Source organism: Dromiciops gliroides, chromosome 4, assembly GCF_019393635.1.
Source record: "Dromiciops gliroides isolate mDroGli1 chromosome 4, mDroGli1.pri, whole genome shotgun sequence".
NCBI lineage: Eukaryota > Metazoa > Chordata > Mammalia > Microbiotheria > Microbiotheriidae > Dromiciops > Dromiciops gliroides.
The window spans coordinates 228,442,566-228,465,006 of record NC_057864.1 but is presented as its reverse complement, the minus strand read 5'-3'; the positions used below and the strand labels follow the sequence as shown (position 1 = coordinate 228,465,006).

At 37.3% G+C, this 22,441-nt stretch overlaps 1 protein-coding gene across 4 annotated transcripts in view; it reads right to left on the bottom strand.

Annotated features, from left to right (window-relative positions):
- The window catches only part of B3GNTL1 (UDP-GlcNAc:betaGal beta-1,3-N-acetylglucosaminyltransferase like 1), a 98,797-nt gene that overhangs the window by 65,428 nt on the left and 10,928 nt on the right, over positions 1-22,441 (bottom strand). For 3 of the 4 annotated variants that reach the window (XM_044001678.1, XM_044001679.1, XM_044001680.1), the window contains 3 exons: positions 21,007-21,071; positions 6,904-6,969; positions 609-704 (listed from right to left, as the gene is read on the bottom strand). In XM_044001678.1, the coding sequence (XP_043857613.1) occupies positions 609-704; positions 6,904-6,969; positions 21,007-21,071 (227 nt within the window). Of the gene's footprint in view, positions 1-608; positions 705-6,903; positions 6,970-21,006; positions 21,072-22,441 lie in introns of those variants that run through there. The other variant, XM_044001681.1, reaches the window with a different exon arrangement.

The window sequence follows — 22,441 nt, the reverse complement described above, 5'->3', positions numbered from 1 at the left end:
ATATATACACATATATATGTGTGTGTGTGTGTGTGTGTGTGTGTGTGTGTGTGTGTGTGTATGTGTAAGTATGTATGTATGTTTATATCCTGTCTCTACCAATAGAATATTAGCTCTTTCAGAGCAGGGATTTTTTCATATTTTGTATTTGTATCCCTAATATCTATCAGTGCCTAGCACATAGTAGGTATTTAAACATGCTTGTTCATAGATTTCCACTGGCTTTAACTGCTGTCACTGGCTTCTGGTCATGTCTGAATACACAAAAAACAGTCTCCTCAACTAGCTCTCTCTCCATCATAATACCTTGTGTCCTGCCCTTCACTTCTTTGTGTTAAAAGAACAAAAAAGAAACATTTGAAGTAGCAAAAGATGAGAATTTCACCACCTCCTATAGACCTTTAAATTTCAAAGTAAAGGAGTCACTTCCACCAGACAGTGCCACCTTCTCAACACTTCTACCCCCTCAACTCTTTAAAGCATATATAGAATTATGATACAGCTAGGGTATCACCTCAAGCAATGCATTTTATGGCAGTTTCTAGGACACTGCATCTAATACTAAGGACTGCCTGCATATAAACTAAAAAAGATAAAATGCTAAATACCTGAGTGATAAGTTGTTTAGATGTTAGATTATTGATCCAATGAGTATAGCGTTCAGTTGAGTTTGGGGGTTCTCTCTTCACTTGGCATCCTATGATCTATATTTTAAATGGAAATAAACAAAAGAAAATACATAGTTTGTGTATACTAAATCGTACACAGATAGCAAAATATTTTGAATTAAAATCAGTATAAAGAAGTATTCTTCAGCTTTCCAAAGTTTTGTAATATTTCTCTGCTTGATGTCATAACATAAAAAATGCAGCAGTTCTGAATTTTATGGTTCACTAATAGTGATTATTTATGAATCATTTATTAATAAACCATTTAAATGTATGCACTCTGGGGGGGGGCAATGAGAGTTAAGTGATTTGCCCAGGGTCACAAAGCTAGTAAATGTCAATTGTCTGAGGTTAGATTTGAACTCAGGTCCTGCTGAATCCAGGGCTGGTGCTTTATCCATTGTGCCACCTAGCTACCCCAAAATGTATGCACTTTTAAATGGCTTTTTATTAACATAATTTTTAAATGTGGTTACTCTCTTGTATGGAATATAGGATTCTTGCCACTTTGCTTTCCAAGTGGTAAGATTTCAAGTGCATTAAAAAAAAAGTTATGTCTACAGAAGAAAAGAGTCCATTTTTACCAGATCCTCAAATGAACTTCCCCAAACATCAATATATTATAGTTACAAGATCAAATGACACAGTACATGTAGAATGCTTTGCAAAATTTAAAGCACTTTAGTTCTTATTATCCAAGATAACAACTAATTAATGTGTATACTTGAGATATGAAGGTATTATGAAGTCTTTACCATAATAAAAGCTGTCACACATAAAGTGATATTTCCAAATTAATGAACTTGAAGAGTTATATTTTTCTATTCCCCTTCCAAAAACATTCAATAGTTTATCCCATGAATACCTAAAAGAATGTTAAAAAAATCTCAGCTCTAAGTACCACTGATATAACAAAAAGTTGGCATATCTTCAATGTTCATGATTCTAAGTAATTTTCTATTCATTCTTTTTTTTCCCCTAGGATAGATCTGTTTATTATTGTTGAAAAATGAAGTTCCTTCTTTTTGTTTTGTTTTAGTTTTTTGTTTTTTGGTGGGGCAATGAGGGTTAAGTGACTTGTCCAGGGTCACACAGCTAGTAAGTGTCAAGTGTCTGAGGTTGGATTTGAACTCAGGTCCTCCTGAATCCAGGGCCGGGGCTTTATCCACTGCACCACTTAGCTGCTCCCAAAGTTCCTTCTTTTCACTGAGAGTTCCCACTTGTCCATTCCTTCTCATCTCACAGTACCTTCTGCCACTATCTCCTTCACCTCTATCTCACATGAAGAAAAGCTGCTCCTTGCCAGGCATACTCCTCTGTATATGTAAGTGATTCCATACCATTCCTTCTTTTCCAAGAGATCACTCCCTTTAACATCCCCACTGTCTTTTAAATCTTTCCCCATCTCCTGGCTGCTTCACTAGTACCTATAAACACACCTATGTCTCCTCCATCCTCGAAAAACTTTCACTTGATCCATCCATCCCCACTATCTATCATCCTAGGTATCGCCTCCCTTTTGTGGCAAAAGTCCTCAAGGGGCCAGCTAGATGGCGTAGTGGATAGAGCACCAGCCTTGGAGTCAGGAGTACCTGAGTTCAAATCCAGCCTCAGACACTTAACACACTTACTAGCTGTGTGACCCTGGGCAAGTCGCTTAACCCCAATTGCCTCACTCTAAAAAAAAAAAAAAGAAAAAAGTCCTCAAAAAGGCCATCTGCAATAAATGCTTCCATTTCTTTTCCTCTCAGTCTCTTAAATCTTCCAGTTTAGATTCCAACTTAATCATTCAACTGAAACTGTTCTCTCAAGCTACCAATGATCTCTTCATTGACAAATAAAATGGCCTTTTCTCAATCCACATCCTTCTTGACTTCTCATCCTTTTCTCCTTGATGCTCTTTTCTCTAAGGTTTTTGTGACACTACTCTTTCCTAGTTCTTATCTTACCTATCAGACTTCTTAGTCTCCATTGCTGGATCATCATCTAGGCTCTATCTTGGTTTCTCTTCTCTTTTCGTTCTATACCATTTCACTTAGTGATCAATTCAGCTCCCATGGATTCAATTAACACCTTCATGCTGATGATTCTCATATCTACTTATTTAGCCCTAACCTTTCTCCTGATCTTCACTTTTGCATCTCCAACTGCCTATTAGATATCTCAAAATGGATGTCCTATCTTAATCTTCTTTTTGCGGGGGGGCAATGAAGGTTAAGTGACCTGCCCAGGGTCACACAGCTAGTAAGCATCTAGTATCTGAGGTCAGATTTGAACTCAGGTCCTCCTGAATCCAGGACCAGTGCTTTATCCACTGAGCCACATAAGTGCCTCACCCTATCTTAATCTTAAACTCAACATGTCCAATACTGAATGCATCGTAATATCACCATGCTCCCATTCTCTGAAGCTCTCAAAGTAGGTGCCATCCTCAACTTCTCACTCTGTTATTCCATATCCAATCTGTTGTAAAAACTAGATTTCACTAGATTTCACTACACCTCTCACATATGACGCTCTCTTTTCTCCTCTGACACTGCTACTACCTTGAAACAAGCCCTTATTACCTTGTGCCTGGTCACAGCCCGCTCATTGGTCTTCCTACCACAAATCCCACTCTAGTCTAGTGCATCAACCATCAGAGACCTTCCTAAAGCGCAAGTCTGATGATGTCATTCCCCTACTCAATAAACTCTTCTAGCTCCCAATCACCTTCAAGATCAAATATGACATTCAAAGCTCTTCATAACTTGCTCTGCAAATCTTTCCAATAGTCTTATACCTCCTACTTACTCTTTGTCAGTGACACTGGCCTTCTTGCAGTTCCTCAAATAAGACATTTAATCTCCCAACTGTGAGTATTTTCATTAGCTGTTTCCCATGTATATAATATTGTCCCACTTCATTTCTGCCACCTGACTACTCTGGCTTCCTTCAAGTCCCAGCTAAAATCCCATATCCTAAAGAAGCCTTTCCAAATCCTTCTTAATTTTAGTGCCTTTCCTATTGATTATTTCCAACTCACTCTATATAGTTTGTCTGCACATAGTTATTTGCATGTTGATTCCCTCATTAGACTGTAAACCCCATAAGAGCAGGAGTTGTCTTTTACTTTTCTTTATATCCCCAGTACTTAGCATAGTACCTGGCATATAAGAGGCATTTGATAAATTTTTATTGACTGACAGACTTGAAATTGGTCTTGGTCTTCAAATTTTATCAGTACCCTTAATTCCCTCTGATCAAACTGTCTGAATGGAGGGCAAAGCCAAGGGTACTTGGGAGGGGGACCAGCATTCTGCTCCCCATTTCCTACCAGCTATACTGCTTTTGGACTTCTTCAAATAAGCCTTAAATAAGCCTTGGGCTATTAGAGTATATTACATATTCACCTCTATCACCTTCCTTTCCTCCACCCTCCTTAGTGCACCCTCCCATTCTGTAATTTAATACCACAAAAAATACCAATTTATCTATCATGAGGCCATGATGCTTCCCCACCTTCATGTCTATTTGACGTCTGTTTTCACTCTTGTCTCCTTGTATACACTTAGAGATTTCTGTTTTTCTTTTGCTCCTTTGCTTTTCTTGGTTGCTATATTTGCTTATCCTTCTTATATTTCTCTGTTTTGATGTTTGAGAAGTAAATAATTTCTTCAGGTCTGGTTTTCTTTCTAGTAATGTTTCAAATACCTCTTTTTAAAATCATTATGCATATTTTTTCATTTATGCCTAATTCAGATTTGCAAGGTAAGTCACCTTGGGCTGCATCTTTAGCTTCTGTGCTCTTCAGAATACATTATTCTGTTCCCTCCTATGGCTTCCAGTAGGTGCAGAAGTCTTGTGCTGTTCAAATTTTCTTTCATTTCTTTTATTTGCTTGGGGTTTTCTTGTTTGTTTTTTGCAGGGCAATGAGGGTTAAATGACTTGCCCAGGGTCACACAGCTAGTCAAGTGTCTGAAGCCGAATTTGAACTCAGGTCCTCCTGAATCCAGGGCCAGTGCTCTATCCATTCTGCCACCTAGCTGCCCCCTCTTTGATTTATTTTATAATAGTTCTAGTCATTTAAAAAAATGAAATTCTTAAATTTAAGTAATATGCATCTTTGGATTCTTTAGATTGGTGCTGTTTTCTGTATTCAGAAGTTCTGGACCATTTTCCTGTATTGTTTTTTATATAACCGTGTTCAGGTTGTTTTATTTATCATGATCTTCTGGAGAATCTAAAGTTCTTAAGCCATCTCTATGCATCTTGTCTTCAAGATCAGTATTTTTGTTTCTATGAAAAGCAAGCTTTCTTTTCATCTTATTGCTTTTTGCTTCTCTCCATATTGTCCTTTACTTCTGTGTATTTGCATTACCAATCAGTTATGCTCATTTGTTTCTTTAGTGAAATTTGCTACTGCAGATTCACATTTTTCTTTTCTGGACATTAATTCTGTAGACCATAAATTCTGCTTTCACAATTATTATTTCTCTTTTAAATATTTAATGTCGGGGCAGCTAGATGGCGCAGTGGATAGAGCACCAGCCCTGGAGTCCGGAGTACCTGAGTCCAAATCCGGCCTCAGACACTTAACATTTACTAGCTGTGTGACCCTGGGCAAGGCACTTAACCCCAATTGCCTCACTAAAAAATAACAAAAACAAAACAAAAAAAACAAAAACAAATAAATATTTAATGTCAGGAACATCTTATGTGGTTCTTTGCTCTCTAGTCCACAGGATCCTCTGCCTCAGGTATTAATTCATTTTTCTTGTCTTGAAAAACATTGATAAATGCATGTATTCTAGTACTCAATTCTTCCTTACTGGATTATCTGCTTGTGCTCAAGGTCTTTAACTGAGTTTTCTTCCTCTTGAAATCTTTGGTAATTTTTATCTTTTCTGTTTTTTTTTTCCTATTGCTGACTTTCTGGCTCTTTCCTCTTTGGTGGCAATTTCTCTAGGGCTGGACCTCAAAGCTATGTCAGCATCTTCCCACACCAAGTAATTTGCCATTCACCAGTATTAGATTCTACACTAAATGATTTCTGGGAGGATAGAACTGGCCCCAGTTGGATGCTAGGCTCCTACCCTCAGGTTCGGTGGAGTGTCACATAGCCACATACAGATTGCCTCCCCCTTTTCCTTCTGTCCTTCAGTTCTTTGTCTGAGTTTTGTTCTGGCACCAAGTGCTGCTACCAAACTGATCTAGTCTCTGTAAGGGAAGGATCACTTCTCCCCATTGTTTTCCTCACTTCCTCTCCAGTAACCAGGACCTCTCTGTTACAGGAACTCACAGGTTGGCACCTCCCTCTACCAATATATATCAGCAACTGTTCTTCAATTTATAGTTTTAGTAAATTACCTGGGTCAGATAGCATATGTCAGTTGTAGGACATGAATCCAGGTTTTTAAGTCAGCTCTCTAGTTCTCTATCTACTATACCATCCTGCTTCACAGTATAACTTTGATATTTCACCCTGATCAGAAAACAAAGATTTTTTTCCCCCCAGTAAACAACTGTCCTTCTTACTCTAGCTGGTGTTTTTGTTGTTGTTTTTTAAATGTGTATGTGCAAAAGCTTTTTGACTTCAGGTAATCGCAGGGGTAGCCATTGGGCCAAGATACCACATGATGTCTACCTAATATCTACTCACCTTCCTTCCCCACTCTGGCCTCCCTACCCTAACCTCATTCCTATTATAGCCTCTCTCTCTCCTCTCCTCCTACACACTCTAGTCCTCATTCCTTGGCAATTTGGAGTTTGGACAACTAGAGTCACTCTTAAGGTAGGGAAGCCTGTGTTTGAAATCAGGGAAGTCTTACAGATATTCTCCATTTCTTCTGGAATTAATGTCAAAATTTAATCTAGGTGAATAAAAGAGGTTTTATAAATAATCATAGAAAGTAGAATTAAAACTATACATGCTATTTACAATCTATTGATAGATTGTTCTATATAATCTTTTCTTAGCTTTTCCACTTCTTACCACATTGGTTGCAAAGAAACTTTTATACCAATTTAAACCAACAACTGATATACAGCAACTCAGATCCAAGTAAAGCCCATCTAAATATGTACTTACAGTCAATATAAGATAAATGTTATTAATTAATGAAAATTTTCCCACTGACACATTAACTAGGTTAACATAGTTTAGATTACTGCAAAAAAAATTAACTTAAATTGAAAAAAATCTTAGTAATCACTTAATTAAAAGTTAGTCATGACATGGAAAAAGGATACTTACACTGTTTGGATGTTCAATGGCAGCTTTGTATTGCAATCTCACCCTCTGAGGCATCATCACATCATCCTATAATAAGCAGCACACTATTAAAAAGGCCAACATATTGTACTTATGCACAAGGTAAAGTTATTTATTTGGCCATCAGTTCATTAATCTCTTAGACTTGTAGAGCTGGTGACAACCTAAATTGATCAAGGGAGTTTACTCACCAAGAATTCCCTAAACCAATTAAATCATAGACCAACAGAACCATTTCACTACACTATAGACTAAACAAAAAATTTCAAATCGGTAATAAGAAAGTAAATTTAATCTCTCTGGCCCCCACTATATTCATATGTAAAATAAAGAAGTGAGTATAAATAATCTCCAAAATCCTTTCCAGCTCTAGCATTATACAAGTCTATGAAATATTATGATCACTGTGTGGTTATGGTTTTTTCCCTTATTTTAATCAAACTGTAATAAAAGAAATTTTCATAAAAGAAACAATATCAAAGATTTCAGATATAAAATGAATGAGAATATGCTTAATTTACTATACTTTTATTCAACCCATTCCTTCTGTCCTATGGACATGCAAGGAATTAAATGAAGATTTTTAAAAACTAAACTACTTATTTTATCCTATATCATCCACAGAACTATTGCTAAGATACAATAATGGAGAATTCTAACATCTTAAGATTCCTATACTATCACAAGTACAAAATGCAGCATTATTGTCCTAAAAATTACACCCCATTATAATGAGCCAAATCCTGTTAAAATATCTTTAGGAATCCTATTTGAGAGGGACTTGGGAATGCTACCTCCTGATTCACATCCCATAAAAGAACATCTTTATCTATTGTTTGCCCTCAAATTGCCACCAGCTCAATTTCAATAGAATTAAGTAATCCCTGAAGGGATATTTCAGTAGTTGAACCTCTTTCATAAGCAATAAAAAAAAGTGTTATGAACCCCCAGCGTAATTTTAAATACTACTCATAATACTCTTTTTTTTTTTTAAGTGAGGCAATTGGGGTTAAGTGACTTGCCCAGGGTCACATAGCTAGTGAGTGTTAAGTGTCTGAGGCTGGATTTGAACTCAGGTACTCCTGACTCCAGGGCGGGTGCTCTATCCACTGCGCCACCTAGCTGCCCCTCATAATACTCTTTTAAGATCTAATGATGATAATTTTTGCCCCCCAAAGCTCCAAGATTAAATTTATATTACATAATTACAATAAAATATAAAATTTTATTCCATATAATTATAAAATAATTAGGAACATTTTATGTGGAAGATTCTGAAACAATTTTCAGAAGTAATCTAGAGGGGGCAGCTAGGTAGTGCAGTGGATAAAACAGCGGCCCTGGATTCAGGGCAACCTGAGTTCAAATCCAACCTCAGATAATTTACACTAGCTGTGTGACCTTGGACGTCACTTAACCCTCAATGCTCCACCAAAAAAACCCCACAACAAATAAGTATTCTAGCAAAAACTCATATTCTTGACTTCATATTAAATTTCCTTACAAATTTTGTTGAGCATAAGTAACACTTTTAAAGAAATAGTTAAAACTTAGAAGACATTTAATAAAATAATCATACATAAACAATTTCAATATTGTCCTTTTTTATTTGAACAAAGATCTGCAATATTGGTCTTAAATCTAACTAGATTTACATTGACTTTATTTCTATGTTTTGTTTTAAAATAAGAACAGAGTAAAGATGCTTGGTTCCATAAATGTGGCAGAAAATGATAGGAAAATTTTACAAGTTTTTTTGTTAAGATAGAAATTCATATTTCATTTTTAGCCACCTAACCAATCAATGAAAACAAGCAACATAAAATAGTTACTTTTCTACCAACTAATGACAAGTGCTGTATAAAATGACAAATTTACTTAATGCCATATTAATGCCTTCATCTTTAATAGTGTTTATATACAGACTAACCTCTGTAAGGAAAGAACCTCTTTAGATGTGATTTTATTCTCTTTTACCTCTGGTACACTAGCTTCAATAACAGAAACTCTCAATACCTTGGCACTACTGCCAATCAATTCATTTGAAAATGCATTAGAGAGAACAGTAACATAAGTGGATAAATTTAAATTGGAAAACGGCCTACATGTTGCAATGAGAGGCAACATAACGTTTGTTTCTGCAGAACATCTATAATAGTTCATAATGACTTCAAAATGGTTTGTAAAGCATGTGTCCAGTGATCATGGTTTTCAAGTAGCCCGATATTTGTGCTGCAAGAACTTACATATTTCTAACAACTTAATTAATTGATTACACAGCTGATGAGGTATGATTACAGGATAACAAAAGGGAACAAGGAAGCTATCCTAGTTCAGTGTACAAAATATAAATAAGGATATGTGCATGTACTTGACAACATGTTGGAAATCAGTTTGTGCTCAAATGTTGAACCCTTGTGGCAGATTGGCAACAATTTGATGGCAGGTTAAGAAAATGCACTGCACTTAGTCAGAAATGGTCAGAGTATTATGTAATTCACTGTACAAACACCAAAATCGCAGCATATACAAACCTATAATGCTTCGAACATGCATACACTTGTCACAGAGGAAAAACCGGACAATTATTTATTGCTTAAGGATCCATTAAAGAAGTTTTAGTGTAAACCCTTTAGACAATAATCACAAATCCCTAAAGTTCATAAACCCACTAAGTAGAAATCACTGCACTAGACAATGACATTGGAAACCATTTTTAGGTCAAGATAAATGGCAAAATTAAATTAAATTAAATTATACTCCAATTGCCTTGGAAAATCTCCTACTCAACAAATTAAGCAAATATTACTATGTGCCTTTTACTTACAAGGTATTAAGTATCAAGGAAATGAAACAACAATAAAATAGTTCCTGTGGAATTAAGCAAGTTTTTCCAGACTGAGTAAAAATCACCCCTTATTGTTATATTTTAAGCCATGGTCTGAAAATATAAATTCTGTTTTTGGACATCACCTTCTTAACCAAACTATTCACTAGAAAAGTCCTCTTCAATCTTCAGAAACTATTACCTTCATTCAGCAGCAGTGATGAAAATACTAGCTATACTCTTTCTTACACAGCACTTCATAATTTTTAGCAGAGCTTTTTAGATTCCTTGTGGCAGAAACATTTGTAGTCATGTCAATCACTAAAAGTAAATAGTTTTTAATCAATCCAATTTGGCAAGTCTTAGTGAGTTTTCCATTATGTTCTAGATATATGCTGCATAAGACAGCCAACTTCTTTATTTAACAAGTTGACATACAAAGTCACCTACTTGTCTCTTCTCCTTTTGTCCACTGATAATTTTCTTTTCTTTTTTTTTTTTTTAGTGAGGCAATTGGGGTTAAATGACTTGCCCAGGGTCACACAGCTACTTAAGTGTTAAGTGTCCGAGGCCATATTTGAACTCAGGTACTCCTGACTCCAGGGCCGGTGCTCTATCCACTGCGCCACCTAGCTGCCCCAATAATTTTCAAATGACAGCTTCCATATATTCACACCATCACTCATAAGAAGACTGAAAGCTAATTTTTTTAGATAGTTTAGGTCCTTCCATCTCTGGGAACAATGTCATATCTGTTTTACTTATTTCAAAGTGTTTCAGTGGTCCTTTTTCCCATCTCAGGTGTTATACTCACCAAACTCCTGATAGAGGTCAACACTGCCCCCACCTCTTCCTGTTTCTTCTTTTCTTTTTTTTCCCATACTGAAGCAAGTCAATTTCTTGACCTTGTTTGTGTTATATACTCCTTTGTCAGTATGGAAAAGTCTATGAACTGCTCATTAGAATGTTTTAAAATTAATACATAGGACTACAACTGGTTCAATTTACTCTCCCCAGTAAACTCAAGAATGGAAAAACATTATTTCTTCAGCTCTTCTAGATAGGGGACCAACTTGAACTTGGGAGCACAGACTGGCCTTGGGGATCACTCCAAATTTCTTCCTTCTTTCCATACTTTCTAGAAACAGGTTTTTATTGTTCTAGCTCGTGGCTCTAGTGACTAATTCCCATGGAAAACCATTTGCACACAATTTGTACATTCTTGCCTCTCACTAGAACCTTAACAGTAATATCTAAGTTGTCTACCCAACTTTCTTCTCTCTTTAACAGTCATTGCTTCTACTTACTCTCCTCTCAATCACCATTTGAATTCCTGAAAACTGGGTTCTAACCTCATCACTCAGAATTACTCTCCTCAAAGTTGCCATTGATATCTTAATTGACAAACTCAGTGGTCTTTTCTTAGTATTTGATTTACTTGATCTCTCTGCAGCATTTAACTCTGATGACCAAAATTCTTTCCTATGACACATTCTTTTCCCTGAGTTTTCATAACATGGTTCTCTCTCTAGCTGTCTGGTCATTCCTCAGATTCCTTTTATAAACTTAGCTAAGTCCAACCTCCTAACCACAGGTAACCCAAAAGGCTCTGTCCTGCTCTCTTCTTTTCCTACACTCTTTCTTTGTGATATCATCAGATCTGTAGTAGAAATATGCATTATTTTCTTCCTTTGATATTTCTTAGAATCCATTTTGTGACCTGAGGTCCATCTTGTAACTCTTACTTGTGACAGCTTTAATTGTCTATAGAAATTTACTAATTGATTTGCTGAATCCGGGCTCCCTTATCCTCCCTACATACAGATCTCAACCTTGCTTGATTGTGTATCTTGATAAGTGACTATCCTTATCCTATTTCTTGGCATAAGGCTATGATTACTAAGATGGCCAAGGTCAGAACATCGGATGAGCCTTTGCATACGTTGCTCTGGGAGACAGGCTTCATCACTTGGGAACCCAAAGATGGGTAGATGAATGTCCTGAAGATCCCTATAAAAAGCCCACTCAAATCCCTAGTTAGCAGAGCAATCACTATTATTCTCTATATAGTATGGCTGTCTCCTACTTTTTTCTTTTTCTGTATTATCCTCCCCTATTAGATTATGAACTCCTTGAAGGCAGAGGCTGTCTTTTGCCTTTTTTTGTATCTCTAGCACTTAGCACATAATAGGCACTTAATCAATGTTTACTGACTGATTGACCATTACCTTTCAGACACAGATGGAGAATAAGAACCCGGAGAATAACAATGCTTCCAGCCCAGTTTGCTCATGAGGAAATACAGCCTACCAACTCTTCCTACAATGCTTGTTAAGTACGGTCAATGCTCTCCTAACATTTAATATGATTTAATAAATGCTTACTACCTAAAAAAAAATTACTTTATTACTTTTGGGGGGATATATGTATACATTCTCTCTCACAAATACACACACACACAATGCTGTTCCTGTCCTCAAGCTTACATTCTATTGGGTAGAAATAACAGATGTATGACTATCTACACACAAAGAGCTTATGTTGGCTTATTAATGTATTTCCTATTCATTCTTGCAGCACTTAGGACAATGCCTGGCACATAACAGGGAGCTTAAATGCTTGCTGATTGATTCCCTAAATGTGTATACATTTTTCTTTTTCATAAGCATGGTCCACATGTATACTTGGTCTTCCATTTCTGCTTTCTTTGATTCAGAGTACCTAAGTGTTTGTATGATTCTTTCTAGATGTGGTGTTGCAGAAAGGGTGTTGAATTTAAAATCAAAGGAACCAAGTTCAAATCCCTGATCTATTAACTACTACCTCTGGGACAATGGGCAAATAAATCACTTTGTTCCTCTGCCTCAGTTTCCTACTCTGTAAGATGAAGAGATTCAATTTAATGACCTCTGATATTCTTTAGAGTTCTAGAAATGTGAAGCTATGACTATATGAATTACAGTGTAGTACTCCATTATATCAATATGTCACAGTAAAATCATTTCCCAAATCTTGGACATTTAGGTTCTTTCCAGGTTTTGTTTTGTTTGCAACTACAAATGTTATAGATATCTTTGAATGGTTCATTTTGTTTCTTTCTGATACTTTTACAATGCATTGGCAATAATAACATTAACTGACTCAGAGGAGAAAGGTAACATGGTATAGGAAAAACAGCAATAATAATGATAATGGTAGTAATAAGGAGCCAAAGAATCCAGAGACAAATAGTAGCTCTGCATCCTCTTGAACTAACTCTATTCCCTTAATAATTCTATGCTTCAGTTTCTTTATCTAGAAAATAAGGGTGTTGAACGAGATTATCTCAAAGGTCCCTTCCAGTTCTAATACTATGAAATAATTATTCATGCAATCCATATAATGTAACATAATTGATGCCAAGATGATTCCAATGTGTAATTACACAAGAAATATATGTTTGTTTCTCCACAAAGTCACTATCATTGTTTTTTATTTGTTGTGGGGACCAATTTTTAATTGGGGAGTGCTAGCTAAGCGGCTCACCGCAATATTGGGACAAGGAAGGAGACCGGCAGCCTCCCTCAAAACAGAACAAGATTTATTTTAACAAGAACGAACTTTAAAAAAAAACCACAAACAGGATCAGTAGGATCAAAGGAAAGGAAATAAAATGGGGAAAGGGAAATTATAATACCTGAAAAAATACCACCACTCAGGAATCAGCTGAAAATACACAGAAGGCCTGTCACTTTCCAGATTCCACCTCGAATGCCCAATTCTCCTCCCCCAAACCTAGAAACACCCCACACAGTCCCAGCCAATGGGATGGCCGCACTGACAGTCACATGACTGCCCTCACTAGGCTTCCAATCATTATAATTTTGCCAGGCCCATGTAGGCATCAGCGAGTGGTGATGACGTGAGGTGCCAGAGCCCTAGCTACAACCAGTGGGTGGAGCACCATGCGGTTTGCTGAGCCCCAGGCCAGTGCGCACCAAGGCATAAAAACCTCAAATAACAATTAATTCTTTACATTGTGTTTCTGCAAATGTAATGGATTTAACATAGTACCTATAAGTCTTCTTCATTTGTATTTCATTAATTATAAATTAGATTAAACTTTTTTTCAAATGCATCTTTATGGGGCAGCTAGGTGACGCAGTGGATAAAGCACTGGCCCTGAATTCAGGAGTACCTGAGTTCAAATCTGGCCTCAGATATTTAACTCTTACGAGCTGTGTGATCCTGGGCAAGTCACTTAACCCTCATTGCCCCCCCACACACACACACATACACACAAAAGCCAAAAAAATGTTTCTCAAATGTTTCTTTATACTTGTGTTATAAAAGTAGTCACAAAGAGTTGGACATGACTGAAAATGACTGAATAAAAATCCCTTCATTTACTGAGGACCTGACATTGCCCCTAAATATTTTTACCACTTCCTAATATATTTCAGATGCTAAGTTTTTAACTAAGATATTTATCACTTATGTTCTTTCCCAAATTATCTGTTCTTTAATTTAATTTTTTGCTGTGCAATCTTTTTTTTGAAATGAATCTTACTTTCCCCCAAAAAATTCTTCTTTTAATTTAATAGATAAAAATGCATATCCCCTTAACAAGAAAGATAAGAAATATAAATCCACTTTTGCCTAAACTGTCTTGGTTCTATTCCTGAAACCTAAGTATCTTCAACTGAACTATTTTTCAATATTTTGTCCAGGACCAAAGACTTTTTAATAAGTTTTATTACTTCAAAAGTAATAAGATTTAAAGTATGGAAATGTAATTCAACCCCACAGAATCACAGAATTTGAGTTGGAAGGACCTCAATAGCCATCTAGTCCAACCTATACACTAAAAGAATACTCAGCATAATATACTCAACAAATAGACATCCAACTTCTGTATGAAAACCTCCAATAAGAGAAATCCATCATGTCTGTGGGTAGTCCATTCCATTTTTGAACAGCTCTGGTTGGTAGGAAGTCTTTCCTGATATCAAGTCTAAACTGGCCTCTTTGCAGTTTTCACCCTCTTTTCTGTCATATAATTCCTTAATTACATCTATTACTCCTATTTGTCAAAGTTCTTTGTTGGTTATATTTTACAGTTTACTCAGCTAGTCAGGAAGACCCATCTTCATGAGTTCAAATCTGGTTTCAGACACTTACTATCTGGGTGACCCTGGACAAGTCACTTAACCCTATTTGCCTGTAATAGCTTTAGTTCTTCTAGAAGGCAAAGGTGCTCTAGCTTGATGTCTTATAGCAAAACCAATAAAATGTTTGTACTGAACAAATGAGCCTTTGCTATTATGGGAATCTTAGGATCAGTGAAAGTGCTTACTGCAATTTCTCAAAATCAATCTAGCCTGGGGCAGCTAGGTGGGGCAGTGTATAAAGCACAGGCCCTGGATTCAGGAGGACCTAAATTCAAATCCAGATTCAGAAACTTGACACTTACTAGCTGTGTGACCTTGGGCACAATCTAGCCTGTTCTTCTCCTTTTCAACTCTGAGCTCAGAACTCTGTCCCAGATATATATATATATATATACTGTAGTATGTATATTTCTCTTTAGATTCATGCTGAATTTAGAATAGACATTTTTCATGCATTTAATCTTACCTGTGTGAATGGACAGGCTAAATTATCTTTTGAGTGATTGCAGGCCTCTTCCAGGAAGTTCTACAATGTCTTGACTCGATACAACGAATACAAAATCACCCACAAATAAGAGCATGTGGAAGACCTCATTATCTACAGGGAATCCTTCCTCAACTTGGGCTCTGTACTGGATCTCCTCCATCACAATGGTAAACACTTATGGTGAGTACATATCTACCTATTTTGTCTTACCTACTTTTACTAGGTGATTTTATAAGGCAAATTAGTAGGGTCGTTTCTGATGTTATATCCAAATAAACATTTCTGTATTCAAAGGAATACTGAATGATCTTGATAAATGAATAGAAGATAACACATTATAAAAGATTCTGTAGGATATTTTGCTTTGGTGTGTAAAATTCTTTTTTGTAATCAACAATAAGCATACTATGTAGTCTATATCAGTGAGTCAATTGTGAGATGGTAAAGATTTGGTCCATTCTTGAATACTGATTGCAAATACCTCCTTGTTACCTACTAATAAATACTGTTATAAAGGATGCCCTCAATTCATATATAGATGACCCTCCTCTAAATACTGTACAGTTGGGGGAGTAAGTAGGCAAACAGGTCAATAGATAGTAACATTCTCTTGGTCAGCATTTTTTAATATTTCCAAGGCCTGAGATTTTTAGACCCACATCTTTGACATCTTCCCCTCCCTCAGATGCCTGGTAAATCAGTCCCTCAATGCCTTCACAATTGTATCAACTCCAGCATGGATATCTTTTATATAGTTTATTCAATCTAGCTCTGGAACTGTGGCATTAGAACCCATGGTGATTCCATTAGCTTAATGGGAAAAAGTTTGCTGAAGTTGTTTCAAATATTTTTCCCATTGTTTTTTCTGTTTGTAGTTCTTTCCAAATTCAACCTTGAATGCCCTTGGGATGACTTTGCTTACTTGGAAATCTTGCAAAATTGTTCTTTAATCAAGTCAACAAGTATGTATTAAGTGCCTGCTATGTGTCAGGCATCAAGCTGTGTGCTGGGGATACAAATGAAAGGCAAAAAAACAATCCCTATGCAACAATCTAATGCAAGAGATGACACGAACAACAGTGTACAAACAAGACAGAGGCAGGATAAATTGGAGAGAAAACAAGAAAAAAGGCTGTAACATTTTTTTTTGCCTTCTACAACAAACATTTATTTTATTTTCCAGTTACATGTAAGGGTAGTTTTCAACATTCATTTTCATAAGATTTACAGTTCCAAATTTTTCTCCCTCCCTCCCTTTCCTGCCCCCTCCACAAGATCGCAACCAGGTTATATATGTACAATCCACAACTGTTCTTTTTATCAGTTCTTTCTATAGGGGTGCATAGTAAGCTTCCTCATTAGTTCCTTGGGATTGTCTTGGATCATTGCACTGTTGAGAGTAGTTAAGTCATTCACAGTTGCTCATTGAACAATACTGCTGTCACTATGCACAATGTCCTCCCAAGCTCTGTTCACTTCACTATACATAGATGTTCATTAGTCTTTCCAAGTTTTTCTGGGATCATCCTGTTTGTCATTTCCTGTAGCACAAGACCATTCCACTACACTCATATAGCACAGCTTCCTCCATCATTCCTCAATTGATGGACATTCCCTTGATTCTCAACTCAGCCTCTACAAAGAGTTGCTATATTTTTTGTACAATTTTCCCCCTTTTCTCTTTTTCATGATTACTATTGTTACCTGTTTCCCTTCCATCCTATTCCCTCCCCCATGATATTTATTCTATTATCCATCTTCTTTCATCCTATCCCTCTTCAAAAGGGATTTGCTTCTGTCTGTCCCCTCCTCTACTCTGTCCTTCCTTCTTTTGCCCCTCTCTCTTTATCCCCTTCCCCTCTTATTTTTCTGAAGGGTTAGAGAGATTACTCCACCCAGTTGAGTGCATACATTCTTCCCTCCTAGAGCCAATTCTAATGAGATTGAAGTCTTTGAGCCAATTCTGATGAGCATTAGATTCATTTACTGCCCAGATTAAATAGATTACTCCACCTAGTTGGGTGTGTGTATTAGTCCCTCCTTGAGGCAACTCTAATGAGTTTAAGGTCTTTGAGCCTTTTCTGATGAGTGTAAAATTCATTTACTGCCCTGCTCCTCTCCCATCTCTTCCCCCACTCCATAAGCCTTTTCCTGTTTCTTTCATGTAGAATTTCACCTCTGCCCTTCCCCCTCCCCCAGTGCATTCCCTTCACCCCTCAATTTAACCCTAAAGATGTCATCACCCAGCTAGGTGACACAGCAGACAAAGCATCACTCCTGGACCCAGGGGGATCCTAGCCAAAACCCAGCCTCAGACACAAGCCCACTGTACGACCCCAGGTATGTCCCTCAGCTCCAATTTTTTATGGTTCTCTAGGGTCTTGTATTTGAAAGTCAAATTTGCCATTCAGTTCAGGTCTTTTCATCACAAATATCTGAAAGTCTTCTTTTTCATTAAAGTCCCATTTTTTCCTCTGAAAGATTATGCTGAGTTTTGCTGGGTAGATGATTCTTGGTTGTAATCCCATTTCCTTTGCCCTTTGGAATATCATATTCCATGCCCTCTGGTCCTTTAATGTAGAAGCTGCTAGATCTTGTGCTATCCTGACTGGGGCTCCACAGTACTTGAATTCTTTCTTTTTGGCAGCTTGCAATATTTTCTCCTTGACCTGAGAGCTCTGGAATTTGGCTATGATATTCCTAGGAGTTTTTCTTTGGGGATCTCTTTCTGGAGGTGATTGGTAGATTCTTTCCATTTCTATTTTAGCTTCTTCTTCTAGAATTTCAGGGCAATTTTCCCTGAGAATATCTTGGAAGATGATGTCTAAGCTCTTTCCTTGATCATGGTTTTCAGGTAGACCAATAATTTTCAAATTATCTCTCCTGGACCTATTTTCCAGGTCAGCAGTTTTTCCCAGAAGATATTTCACATTGCCCTCTATTTTTTTATTCATTTGGATTTGCCTTATTTTCTCATAAAGTCACTGGCTTCCATTTATTCAATCCTAATTCTCAGGCAATTATTTTTATCAGAGAGCTTTCCCATTAGGCTTTTCAAGCTGTTGACTTTTTTCTCATGTCATTCCTGCATCACCCTCATTTCTCTTTCCATTTTTTCCTCTACCTCTCTAACTTTATCTTCAATGTCCTTTTTGAGCACCTCTATGGCCTGAGACCAATTCATATTTTTCTTGGAAGCTTTAGTTATAGATGATGTTGACATCATCCTCTGAGGGTGCCCCTTGGTCTTCCTTGTTACTGAAGAAACTTTCTATGGTCCTCACCTTTCTCTGTCAGCTCATCTTGCCTTTCTTTTACTTGACTTTTAGCTCCTTAAAGTGGGGCACTGTTTCCAGGATGCAGTATCCCAAGATTCAGAAGTCCCAGGTGGTATGTTTTAAGGAGAATCAGGTTCTTCACTTGCCTGACCTGTTCCCTGGTCCTTAGATGACCCCAGACCAACTTGCTAATCAACCAGCTTTGTGTGTTGTGGTTGTTAGCTCTGATGAGCCTGTGCCCCTCCCCTACCTGGGCCACTGCTACTCGAGCCTACCTCCTGGTTCTCAGCAGGGGTGTAAAATCCAAGTTCTGCCTTAGCACCAGTATAGACCCCTGTAGTTTCCCCCTGCCCAGGGCTCATCCCACTCACCAGACTGTGAGCTTAGTTCCAGACAACACTGGTGCTTCAGCTGATTCAGAGACTCTGGGGGTCTCCTTCTCTGGTGAGGCCTTCCTGGGACTTGATCTGTGTCAGGGTGACTGTGGGGTTGGGCTCACCTCCTGTATCAGCAAGGCAGCTCCCTCCTTCTGACCTTCTAAGCCATTCTTGGTTAGAAGATGATTTCAGCACATTCTTCTGTGAGTTTTGCTGCTCTGGGCATTTTCCTATGGCATTATTTGGATGTTTTTTGGAGCGATCGTGTCATGAGTTCGGGAGCTCACTCAAAAAGGCTCTAACATTAAAGCAAGTGGGAAAGCCTTCTTGCAAAAAGTGAGATTTCAGCTGAAGTTTGAGGGCAAGAAGTGAATCCAAGGAGGCAGAGAAAAAGGGGGAGAGCCAGTGAAAATGCAGAGTCTAGAGATGAAGTGTCATGTATGAAGAATGGCAAGAAGGCCAGTGTCGCTGGATTGCAGAGTACACAGAGGTGTAAGAAGACCGTAAAGGTAGGAAGAGACCTGGTTATAAAGGACTTTAAAAACAAACAGGATTTTTTATTTGATCCTTGAGGTAATAGGGAGCCACTGAAGTTTACTGAATGGGGGCTGGATTAGAGGTGAGTTTGATAGTAACATAGAAATGCACTTTTGTAAAATCACTATGGTAGCTGATTTCAGGAAGTACTAAAATGGGGAGTTGAGGCAAGGAGGACAAACAGTCCATGCATTATGGTAAGGAGGGCCTGCACCAGGGTGAAGGTAATATCAGAGGAGCAAAGGGTATATATACAAGAGATGGTATGAAGGTTTTATATCAACATTGTTTTCCTGTTATATGAGGCAATACTTCTCATTATCAGCTATTATTTAATCTGTTGACAAAGTCCGTCAATTTTGTTTTCATAATACCTTTCACATATGTTCCTTTCTCCTAACACTGCCACCACCTTGGTGCAAGCCTATCACCTCACTCCTAGACTACTGCAACAGCCTACTGGTTGATCTCCCTGAACAAGTTTCTTCCTACTCCAGTTCATCCTCCACTCAGCTGTCAAAGTAATCTTCTTAAATCCCAGATCAAACCATGGTTTAAATTTCTTTACATGTTATTTCACTTGATCTATACAACAACTCTGGGAACTAGATGATATTATTATCCCCATTTTATACAGGAGGAAACTGAGGCTGAGAAAGGTGAAATGTGTTGCCCAGCCACTACTCAATAAACTTCAGAGACTCCCTATTACCTTCAGGATAAAATTCTCTGTTTGGCTTTCAAAGCCTTTTACAACCTGCTTCCCATCCTACCACGTTTCCAGGTTTCTTACATCTTAAACCTTCCCTGCCATATACTCAGCTATCTAGTGACATTAACATCCTTGTTATTCTTCTTGTAAGATACTCCATCTCCCAACTCAGCATTTTTACTGGTTGTCCCATATGGCTGGAATGCTCTTCCTCATCTCCTCTCCCTGTCTTCCCTGGAATTCCAGCTAAAATCCCCTTTACTACAGATTTCACCTAATGCTAGTGACTTCCCTCTGATGTTTATTTCCAATGTGTTCTGTATACATCTTATTTGTATACAGTTGTTTGCATATTGTATCTCCTATTAGATTGACTATCTTAAGAACACTGGTTGCCTTTTGCCTTTCTTTGCATACCCAGAGCCTAGTAAGCACTTTAAAAATATGGTTGCCTTCACTGAAATATCAACTCTTTTCCTTTACCAACTGATAAACTGCTGAGGAGCAGACTAGAGGATGAAGAACTGGTGTGCACAATGTGGTTGTGTTTTCAAGTGTTTCTTTGACCAATGTCTCTTACAAAAATAAAATATATCAAATTTTTCAATCATGGCAATGATTTTTTGATAAGGTATTAGTAAAATGCCTTTTTTTGTAAAGCATTTTAACTAATTAACTAAAATAAGTGCTTAATTCACACAATGAGAGATTACTCACCGAATCCAAAAAACACAGGTAAGACCCAGAACTCTGTGCTATTGCTTGATTTTTAGAAAATCCAACTGTTGAAAAAAAGATAAACACTTCTTATTAGATTTTAATAGCAATTTGTTTTCAAAAAGCTAAATGTGGTCTCAGATACTTGATACTTACTAGCTGTGTGACCCTGGGCAAATCACTTAACCCCAACTGCCTCACCAAAAAAAAAAAAAGCTAAATATGTCATATAGAGAATGTCAAATTAATACATTTGGTTGAAAACAGGGAAGGAAATAAAAGGGAGAAAAGTAAATAAAAAGGGAAAAGAAATACTAGGTTTTCCTCTGGTTGGTTCCTCCCAGCACCTCCATTTTAAAGAAAATGACCAGACCATCCATATCTTAATTCCTCTCTAGGTTCTGCTCCTGACTCTCCAAACTTTCTTCACCATCCAATTCCTCAACTCCTCCACTTTTCACCCTGCTTTTATGTGTTGTCTCCCCCCACAGCATTAGAAGGTAAGCTCCTTGAGGGCAAGGACTGTGTTTCTACTTCTATTTGTAATCTTAGCACTTAGCACAGTGCCTGCCACATAATAAATGTTGCTTGACTTGCTTTGCTATTAATAGTATACATGTATTTCTCTAAGCTGTAAATTCACTCAAATAATATGTTGATTAGTAAATCAGAATGAGATAAAAAAATTACTAAATTACACATTCTTAGGAAAGTTAAACAAAAACAAAACATCAAGTGATTAAGTATCAAATGTTGTATGGATTAATAGTGCTATATGAATTCATAAGAAGGAAAACTGTGAGACAGAAAAACAACAATTACTAGTTTTTATATAGTACTCTAAAGTTTGCAAAGTGCTTTACATATTATTTCACTTGATCTATACAACAACTCTGGGAACTAGATGATATTATTATCCCCATTTTATACATGAGGAAACTGAGACTGAGAAAGGTGAAATGTGTTGCCCAGGGTCATACAGTTAGTAAGTGACTAAGTCAAAATTTGAACTAGGGTCTTCTCAATTCCAAATCCAGCACTCTATAATCACATTTTCCTCACAACATTGTTCCCGCTTCAAGATTCCCTGGAAGAAGCAAAGCTTGAGATGGGAAGGATTTGAATGAGCAGAGACAAGGGAGGGAGAACAATTCAGGTCAGGGAAACAACTTGAGCAAAGATACAAACTGGGAATTCTAATGGTGTGAAGTAGGCTGAGGGGGCAGCTAGGTGGCACAGTGGATAAAGCACCAGCTATCTGGCCTCAGACACTTACTAGCTGTGTGACCTTAGGTAAATCACTTAACCCTCATTGCCCCACAAAAAAAAGAAAAAAGGAAAAGTAGGCTGAGGACAGACTGTCAAATGTCTTGAATACCAGGCTGGAACTTGTATGCTATGGGGAGTCACTAGATATTTTTATACAAAGATGTGA